This window comes from Pteropus alecto, unplaced genomic scaffold (assembly GCF_000325575.1).
Source record: "Pteropus alecto unplaced genomic scaffold, ASM32557v1 scaffold3, whole genome shotgun sequence".
Classification (NCBI taxonomy): domain Eukaryota; kingdom Metazoa; phylum Chordata; class Mammalia; order Chiroptera; family Pteropodidae; genus Pteropus; species Pteropus alecto.
Window position 1 is genome coordinate 40,439,311 of NW_006442484.1, and position 10,565 is coordinate 40,449,875.

At 37.7% G+C, this 10,565-nt stretch overlaps 1 protein-coding gene across 1 annotated transcript in view; it reads left to right on the forward strand.

The window, feature by feature from the left end:
• Nucleotides 1-10,306, forward strand: part of CERS6 (ceramide synthase 6) — a 262,202-nt gene extending 251,896 nt beyond the window's left edge. The window contains exons 9-10 of the mRNA XM_006921161.3: nt 6,279-6,435; nt 9,554-10,306. Of these exons, the coding sequence (XP_006921223.1) occupies nt 6,279-6,435; nt 9,554-9,706 (310 nt within the window). The 3' untranslated portion in view covers nt 9,707-10,306. The remainder of the gene's footprint in view (nt 1-6,278; nt 6,436-9,553) is intronic.
• The last annotated feature ends 259 nt before the right edge of the window (nt 10,307-10,565 follow it).

The window sequence follows — 10,565 nt, forward strand, 5'->3', positions numbered from 1 at the left end:
ACTGCTTCTCTGAAGACAGGAGAATGGGTTTATACTCTCTTAGAAACTGGAAGAATGAGGTCCTGGAGTCTCAGTGTCTCATATTTCTACCTGCCCATCAGGCTTCAGCCTTACCGAACCTTTTCTCGAAGTAAAGAATATTTGGAGATAGTCATGTGTCCCAACCTTTCCAAAGAGAAGAGCAAAGAAAAGGGCACAGAGTTGGCTCTCCCATATTCTGAGCTGGATTTAGAAAGAGCTCTTTGATTTTATATTTAAATAGCTCACATACATGACAAGGTAGTAGTGAAAGGCACATGATGTTCAGTAATATTAGGGGATCATTCTATTGGGATTTAAGGGTTGAATGGGGTGGACCAAAGTAAGAAAACCAGTTAAATAAGCCCAAATGGGTCATTTAAGCAGGAAGAGCCTCGTATGACTACTAGAGACCAGATCAGAAGCCCAAGAGATAAAAATCACAGGAAAAATAAGGGAGGAGGGGGGTGCGGGCAGGGAATGACAGGCCGAGGGGAACGCAAAAGTTAATGCAACAAATTGTTTTCTCTATCATAACATGGTATGAGTCAGCTGTGTGCATAGGCCAAAGGTAAAAGACTAAGAATGATCTGGAAGAGCTAGGTGAAGAGTAAGCTTAGGAATAGTAGGGCCTGAGGGCCCAGATCAGTAGACAAGTGGGTTCAAATCCCAGCTCACTCCTGCCTGCTAGATCCAACCTGGGGGAGTTTATTTACACTCTGTGCTTTAGCTTCTTCATCGTTGAAACAGAAAACCAGGTAAAATCTGTTTTAGGGGCATGCAGGCAAAGCAACAAAGAGCTAGGTGGAGGGTTGAAGACAAACATGTTGGGATCAGATATATCCTGAAGGACATGACCTTGGCTAAAGGGACTCAGGATGCAGATCAGGAATATAGAAAGGCAAACCAGGCAATGGAGGGGTTGGGAATTCAGACAGACAGATAGCAAACGCGGCACCAAAAGGGCAATGACTAATTTTGAGAAAAACATCTTCCCTACCCAGGAAGTCACCAGTTACAAACTTCCTGTGATATAACGGACCAATGTCTAAGTCTGGCCAGGCTATAATCTAAAAGTAAAAATAAGTGAATTGACCCCATGTCTTATTCAAATAACAATACAGCAGAACTGATGTGCCCTTTGACAAATGAAAGATAGATGGCTCATCCATGTTCAAGTTTACCTTGCTATTGGGAAAGAGAAATTGCTTCTAAGTCTATACAGACTTCGCAAATCTATTATTCAAGATAGTCGGCAACTGTGCTACAAGCTGCCTAGAAACCGTCTTCCTAAGAGAAAACTTGCTGACAAACACCAGTGTTGTAGAGAAATCTGAGCTGTGGGTGAGGCTGTCTTGTTAAAAAACAAACAAACAAACAAAACACATTGCAAATGCAGTTTTCAGCCTTGTAACAGCCTTGACTACCAAACTCTTGACAAGATGTTGCTTAGTCCTGGAGTTTTTATCACCTTAGAAAAACCAGGACAAAGAGGGTAGCTTAAAACAGTGAATTAATTACCTGACTCTTCTTTTTCAGGTATTAAGTACCTATGGTTTCTGATTAGAGTAAAATTTAAATGCTTTTCTATCAGCATTTACTTTTAAAACATGCCAGTCGATTACTGATAATCTTTAGGTAGAATCTACTTTTCATTTATGTTTTGTATAGGTCAAATGAAAATATATGCCAGAGAAACAGCCATCATGAAATATATAGAGGCCCGTCTGGGAAAGCAAATTCAAGAACATCCAAAAGCTTTGAAGTAAAGAACACTCTGATTTTGACTGCAAAACAAAATTTCTTTTTTAATGTAGCCTCGCTGGCATTACGCAGTGCTCCTCAAAGTGAGACCTTACCCTGACTTTCCTAGACAGACAATCCTGGCTCTCTTTGGATTTTTTATGCGTCTAATTATTGTGGTTTTTACATTGATCATTCCAGAAACAGACAAACCAAGGCTCAGAGGAAGCTCCTTGGTGGAGGGAGAGGGGAGAAGAGGTGCAGGCAAAGTTTGTGCTTGCCCTGGGCCATGTTCTCATCATAAACATCCATATTTATGTATAGAACTTTACATATTCAAGATAATTTAAACTTTGAGTTGACAGTCATGATAAGAATGAAGAAGTTGTAGCTTTTCTGAATGAAATGCCATTGACGATTCTTTTACACTGTTCTATGTGACATTATGAGATGTCCTGAATTCCGAGGCTTAAGGGGAAAGCAGATGTCACAGTAATGTTTAGAATGTGAATGAGTAAGGCCTTAAATATCATAGAAAATGAAGCTACTCTGTTTTCTTTGCTTAAAAAAAAGTTTGTAAACTTTTCTGCATAAATGTATGCATCCCCCCACACCCCACATATCCTGTATAATAATTATGTGATAATCAAATTTAAGATGAAGCATCCATAAAAGGTAAGCATGAGCAAAAATAACTATAAAGCATAGTCAAATTAAATTTTTATGATTCATTAAACATCCATTAAAATAACCCATTAAGACTAAACTGTTGAGTTGGTAACTGATGCATCTTCACATCACCAGTGAATTGCATGGAGCTCAGCTTTGCCCTGCATCTGTTTCTATCGAAAATTGTGCAAGAAGTGCAGACTAGAGACTCATTGTTTGATAAACTTCTTAAAAGGGAGGTGCAACCTGACAATCAGGTGCTTTCTGTGGTGGGACCCACACTTTGGCAGAAGATTCTGGCAGAATAGACCTTTTCGAGCAAACTTTGTACATGCATGATGTGCCATCTAGTGGTTAAGTGAGCCCAACATTAATGAAAAAGAAAATGGTTCTTTCTGGTGTCTGATACCTCCAAATTCTCCACCACTTGATTTAAGCAGCTGTACAGGAAGCTATAGGCTGTTTTTGTGTATGTGTGTGGTGGTCTGGAGGATAGGAAACCATTTTCTTAGAAGCTACATGTTGAACAAAGGTACTGGAGGTGGGGGGAGCACTGATATTTCAGTAATTACACAAGCCAGAGGTAGCAAATTGGCGATGTTTGGCCCACAGAATACCTTCTTCCATTTTATTTTATTGAGGCATAATTCACATATATAGTACACAAATCTTCAGTGTACGGTTTGATATGTTTTTACATTTGTAAATGTGTACATTTGTATACTCCATATAATCACAACCTGGATCAAGCTATAGGATGTTTCCAGCATCCCAGTAGCCTCTCTCGTGGCCCCTCCCAGCAATTCTTCCTCTGAATAACCACAACTTAGACTCTGTCCCCAGAGATTCACAATGGCATCATTAAAGCACATACTCCTAACCTAACCTCCAAGAATAAGATCTTTTAATCACCGTTTTCATAGTTTGCCTGAAAAGGGGACAGTTTCCTCATCTGAAACATGCTCTGGCTTTAAAAAAAAAAAAAAAAAAAGCCCTATTTCCTGGGTTTATTTCAGAGCCCAGGTGATATAATGATCTCTCTTTCCCCAGTCTAAAATCCTAATATATTGTTTTTTTTCCCAAGCTTCTCACAAAGAGGTATATTCATTCAGTGCACTGATTATTTTTCCCCAAGTGTCTCTGCAGGCAGCCAAGTCAATTTTAAAAGAAATCCCATTACTTTTGAGCGGCATCTCAGAGGTGCCACTGATTGTCCTGGCAAAGCCTATGAATTCTGTTGCAGTATTGCAGAAATTAATGTGAATGCCATGTCACCAGCGACTGCGTGACACCCTGTTTAAATTAAGCCAAGCAAATCATAATGGTGAGAAAAGCTCTCACCCTATAATCCAGCAAAGGCTGATTTATAATGAATAGCATAATGCAGTCACTGTTGCTATTTCTACAGGACCTCTTTCTGTTCAAATTAAACTAAATTATCTCGATGTCAAAATGAATAGTATGTCAAGAAGCAAAGGTAGTTCTGAAATAAAATTATTGTAGTTATTCCTGAGCTTTCATGTATATGCCTATTTATTTAATTACTGAACAAACAAACACGCAATCAGTCAACCAGCATGTCTACTGAGCATGTTACTTCTAGGTGTTTTCCAAATGCTGGAGATAGAAAAGGTAGGTTTCTGAGTCCTCCCTCGCTGCCATATACTTGAACCTTGTTTAGGCCTGTTTTGCCCTGACCTGCAAGCTGGTATTTAAAGAGATGGCTGCCTCTTGGGATAATAAACAGGGCAAGATTATAAGCATCATCTTAATTTATTCTATTTTGTAAATAACTTCATTTTTTGCTCTAATTATTTAGCATGGATTTGGAAAATAGAAGAATGTAAAGAGGAAAATATACACATCTCTAATCCACCAAAGAAAGCCTTTAATGACTCTGATTAATTCTGTTCAAAGAAGTGTTAGTCCTTTTTTTTCTGTGTGTACATGCATATATTTATTTTATGGAGTTCAGATGATACATGTTTTTCTCTATCATAAGAAACTCTTGAAACATGTTTAGTACTTAGAGTGACTTTATAATTTCTGAAATAAGAATGAAAACTAATTTTTTTTTACCATTCCTTATTATCGGAAATTTTGATTGTTGTTTTTAAAATAGTTACAGATATTTATTGTTCGTGTATTTGAAATGAAGTCTTTGATCTTCTACCATTCTCAATGATCAGAATTTCCAGAATAGTATTAAATAATAATGGTGATAGTGACTGTCTGTGGTTTCTTCCTGATTATAAAGGCAAAAAATCTGAAGTTTGTTAAATAGGACAACTGCTGATTTGAGTTACCTAAAAATCATATTAAAGTAGTCTTTGGGTCCTAATTTTTAAAAATCAGCAGTGTAGAATTGAACATTACCAAATGTCTTTCAATGCTATTGAAATAATTAATTTTGTCCCAATTTGGCCTATAGATGTGTGATACATTATATTACTAGATTTCCTAATATTGGTCCCCCTTCCTTAGAATGACTACTACTATAACTAAAGTAATGTACTTTTAATGAATTGTCAAATTCAATTCCATATTCTTGATTTTAGGATTAGAGATACACTCTGTTCGTCTCATTCTGGTCTATAAATGTGGGTTGCTGAAGTTGGGGTTGGGGAACTCGTTGATGTCTATTATTCACTCTCCTTTTTCTTGATCTCTTTTCCCAACTGCAAGAAGTGTTTTTTATTTTCTTTTTATGAATTCATAAAGTGCTTTTCTTAGCCTCTCTCAAAGTGCTCGTTCCACTTGTGAAAATTTCTGCCTTCTGTTCTTGTATAGGTGATTTGTGTCTTAAATTCAAGAATTTTCCATCCCTTCTCCTTAGCTACTAAGTGTCATTCACCTAACCTCTCCTGCAGGGTTTCAGCAAAGAGCTACAGTGGCAATGGTGGAGATTTACTTAGATGAGGTTTTTTTTGTTTGTTTTTTATACTTAGATGAGTTTTGTCAACACACTTAGATTTCCAAACCAGCCCTGCAGTAAACTAAGGAGGAAAGCAAGGAAGTAATAATGATTCCAAAATTCTGTGGGTATCATGTTTCTCTGTGGCACCAAAATGAGTCCAAAAGAGGTTACTTTCAGAGGTTTAGGAGCAGACACAACAGAGATGAGAGCCAAGCACTGAAACCAGCTCTCATATACCTGCCCAGATGCCTGTTCCATTCTGGTCTCGAGGGTGGATTACAGAGAAAACCAGTTACTTCAAATGCTTTTGCTTACCTCAAGTACACACTCTTAAAACTAAGTACATTCATTATATTCTAATATTTTTAAAAACCCTTCCAATACCCATCTCAAGACATCACTTCAAAATGATATCTTTTAATTGCAATTCTTTCCCAGGGGAAGGCTTACAAAATTAAGGATCCTCTAAGGGCTCACCTACTATACTATAAACCACTTGAGGACAAGAAATAGGTCTTAAGTATATTCTAGCTCCCTCTATACTAGTGTTTCTGGAATTAATCTTCTTTTTTTGCAACGTAATGTTTTTGAGGTAGGTATTCCGCACTTGTTTAAAGGCCAAAAGCAACTTCAAAAGCCTTTTAGCAAGTAGAGGTAGAATCACAACCAAAAACTTACTGGAAATTAATGGAAGAAATGATGGCAAAAGTAAAGAGAGAGCATAAGTAAACTCTTCAAGCTAGAATCAAACTGAATGTTTGCCCAGGGGAGTAGGAGTAGGTCAGGTGATGACTTCAAAATACCCGGTCAGCTTTGCAGGGAGGGAGTGATTAGTGGATATTGTTGAATATCTGATTCTGTGCCTTTACTAGAGTTTCTTTGAAAGCAAAGTGAAAGTTGTGTTTGATGATTCCTTTCTCCTTTTCCGTAGGGTATTAAATACCACGTTATTTGAAAGTTGGGAGATTGTTGGACCTTACCCTTCTTGGTGGGTTTTTAACCTACTGCTGTTGCTAATACAAGGCTTGAACTGCTTCTGGTCTTACTTGATCGTAAAAATAGCTTGCAAAGCTATTTCAAAAGGCAAGGTAAGATAAAATTCACCCTTCCCTATGTGTCCCAGAAAATTGTTTTTGATGGTTCTTCTGAATCAATAAGAAGATTATTTATTATTTTACATTTCATCAAAACTGATACTATTTTTTCATAATTTAGCAGAACCTCCTGGAAACAACAAACCAAATTTTATTTTTCTCAATTTAGTTCATTTTTTAAGTTGTAGCATTGCTTTGCTGATAGTTATTCCCAGTTATCTGCACTTATAACTTTAGATTTATGATAATATTTTATTTGTTGTGTTCTTCCTCTCCCTCTCTCTGTCTCCTTTGGTCCTTCTCTGGTTATACTTACCGAACAGAAATTTAATCACTTCTTTCTTTTTATGAGAAAGGTTGCTTGATACAGTATGCCCATGTATGCCTTTTCCAATAAAATTTAGCTGAATCTCTTTGGTTAAAAAAAAAAATAACTCATGAGACTGATTTGAATAAAGCTTCTTGAGCCACAACCTTTCTGTGTAGAGCAGTGACTTTTCTAGAACATACTCTGTAACATTTTCTTACTTTCGTTGTTTGTTCTCTTCCTTCTGCCACCCTGGAAGGCTGGGAAGTGGAACCCTTTACATGTAAGTTTCTTACAACTCTCTCTCTATCCTTGTCCTGGGTGCCACATTATTCACCTGTTGGAGGGACACTCAGAGGCTTATTTCCATGCATATTGTTCTAGCTAATCTGTTGCCACTGACAGCTGGTGTAGCCCCCACCAGCTGCAAAGGGGTACTAAGAACAGCTCAGTTAATGCCTTTTTTTGTGTGAGCTTTGCATGATCCAACAGAGAAATGAAGAATTTTTTTCATTGCTGTTTAACATATTGTCTGGGCGGGGGGCGGGGGGGGGAAGCACACAGAAATATACCAAAGTCAAGTAGGAGAAAGAGAACTAAGTCAGGAACAGGATGAATACAATCGAGAATGGAGGCGTAAACATCTGCTCCTTTGCCTGGTCTGCCCTGGACCACCAAGCAGCACTTGACCACTTTGTCCTCAGTCAGGTAAACAGAGCTGCTCCCTTTGACAAAGGGGCTCTGGACACCTAGTCACATTCTATGAAGCCAATTCTCAGTGTCCACTCTTATATAAATCCAAACTATTCTGATCAATTCATTGTTTAGAAGCAAAAGTTTATTTTTTTTCCTCTGTGACCTCTTACTCTTTAAAGTGAGCATGTATTTCTATTTTTAAAAATGCTTCTGTTTTCATTTGGATACAAATTAAATCAACATGCATAATACTGTCAGTAGGATAACAATAACTGAAGATACAAGGACACCGTGGATTACATTACTTGTGAACTTGCTACATTGCTATTTCCACTAGGTGTGTGGTCTTCTCACCAACTTATTCCTTCAACTTATTCATCTATAAGAGATAGATGATCATTAATTTTATTCCAGATATCAGGCTTCAGAATATTTTGACTGCCATCGCTGCTTACCTAGGACAGTAAGGCTCATCTTGGCCATGAGTTATAGATTATATCTTCCTGTAGGTTATTTTGAGATATTCTAAATTGTTCCTTTCTTTGAAGGTAACATAACTATATATTTGTTTCCCCAAATGCAATTAAAAATAATCTTGCTAAGCATTCAGATGTAAATTAATCACTATCTGAAACTGGAGTTTTCTTTCCTATTAGCAGCTTAATTTATAACTAATGGATTTCTAAATGTAGTGGAACCTAACTCCAACACTATTTTTGTGACCTGTGTTATTTGAAGTATTCTTATAATCTAGTCATTTTGTGGTTTCAGTATGTAAATCTTCTTGAAGATGGTCCTTGTGAATTCAGCCTCATCTCAAGGGGCAGAGGAGTGAGGTCCATTTTTACAATATTTCCCATCATCTCTGGTTGAAATAGAGCAGTAATTCTCAGCTCTTATGTTCTCCTGTACCCACCCACCTAACAAAGATGGCATTCTCGTAGTAATCCCTCAGGAAGGGCAGTGAATTTCAGGATTCCCAAATTGGGGAGTAGTGGTGGCACAGAGAGGGTATGATGTGAAAAATCCCCCAGCTGATTTGGATACACCTCCCAGAAAACTTTGCCAACCTCCCCAGCCCACCTCTGGTCACTCACAGGTGACTATATTGGGAAAATTTCTATGAAACCATGCCACCAGGTCCCTTTTGCCATCCTACTCAGAAAGTATGTTATCTGTGCTCTGTTACTCAAAGGTCTTAAGGCCTGTTGGATGAAAATGCTTACCATAATTTAGACTTAGATAGTAAGAGGTTCAAACTATTTTAGTATTAAATGCAGTAGAGTATTTCTTAATTTCTCCCTAAATTACTACCTTGCTAGATAGTATGATTTTTTTTTTCATTTTTTATGGTAATGTATAGATTTATATCCTGGTACCTTATCGTACCATCCTCATTACTTAATGAAGCTTCATGGAAGACTGAAGAACCCTAGAATGATGGGAGCCAATTCATGATGATCCAGTCAATAGATTTTCCTTGGGAAATATTTTAAACTAAACCTCACCCAGCAGGGTCTCAAAAAGCCTCCTACTGCCATTAGTTATTGTGTAGTATATAAAACGAAATGTTTTCTACTTAATTCTAGTGGACAGAAAAGAAAACCAAATGAAATCATGAAACAATGCATTACAAAGCCAATTAAAAATGATGTTGTGATCATCTGAGTTAGTGACTATCTCCGTTAGTTTAGTTAATTGAGAGCAGACTTTGATTCTCAAGGAGAATGTGATCACCAGAGTGTAAATTGATTCATTTGTACCAAATTCTTATAATGCATTTCAGTAGCACAGTATGCCACTTTGCCAGCAGAAGAAGGATTCGTGGTTTAGTACATTCTCAATATAGAAAGGCACCTTAAAGAGTTCAGCAAGTCTAGCCCCTTGTGATACCTAAATCCACTTACCTTTCTTGATAACTGACTTTGTCACCCAAATTGTATATCTCCAGTGAAGGGGAACATATTACTATGGCAAAGTTCCAGTCCTCTTTGATTTTTTTAACGTTTGGATCTGTTTTCCTCATGTGTGATTGCATGTGATTCTGAGCATGCCATACCTTAATGATTCCTTAGGAGCTGGTTACACTCACTTTCTTGTATGCCACAGGTGTCCAAGGATGATCGAAGTGATATTGAGTCTAGCTCAGATGAGGAGGACTCGGAACACCCAGGGAAGAATGCCCACACTGCAACCACCACCAATGGAACCAGTGGTACCAACGGGTATCTCCTGACCGGCCCTTGTTCCATGGATGATTAATTACTCAAAACTGCAAGTCCCGAACGAAGTGAACTGTTTGTTCCTGGAAGTATTTAATAAGTTGCAAATGCAGTTCCTTTCATATCTCAGCACCAGAAACAAAAATTAGGATTATCAACGCATTTTTGAATAGTGCACTGCCATATCTCGTCTGTGAATGAAGAATTACCATTCTTTATATGTAGGCATGCTGTATGTAATTGACACAAGGGAACAGTATTTGCATTTGTATTGTCTTAGAATATTATTTATTTTTTGTATTTGTTTGTAAATCTGTGGACAAAAGAGGATTTCCTCACTCCTTTTACTCTCTGGGTTCATAACAGTGAGGGAGATACTCCATCTGCTTCCACCCCTTTCTGCTGCTGTAACCCAGTCTGCTAGGAGCATCAGCTTAATTTGTCTGAGAGCAAGCAAAGCCCTGTGTGAGATTCTCATACAGCTCCAAATAGGTTCACTTTCTTTGTGTCAGTGCCCATTTTGAAATTGCCTATGGTCTCAGTGATCATCCTCCCAGTATATAGTTTAAACAGGATGAGCTTGGGTTTTTGTCACTCTTCGTGGTCACTTAGCAGTTCAAATTAAAGAGTATAGTTATTGAAGGGCTTTTGAAATATTGTTTTATATTAAATTGCTTAGGAATAGACTTCATTTCCTGTGCAGACAGCCAAGATTTCTTCAATGAGCAAGGTAGCTAGTTGGGGATTAACCTTGTAGGTTACAGAGATCTTTTTATTCTCAGTTATGAAGTCAGTGCTCCGGCTCTGAAGGAAAACCTTTGCTTAAGGTCATAGTTACAAGGAAACGACTCAATATTGAGAATTTGTCCCCTGATCTAAGAATAACATAAGGAAAGAGT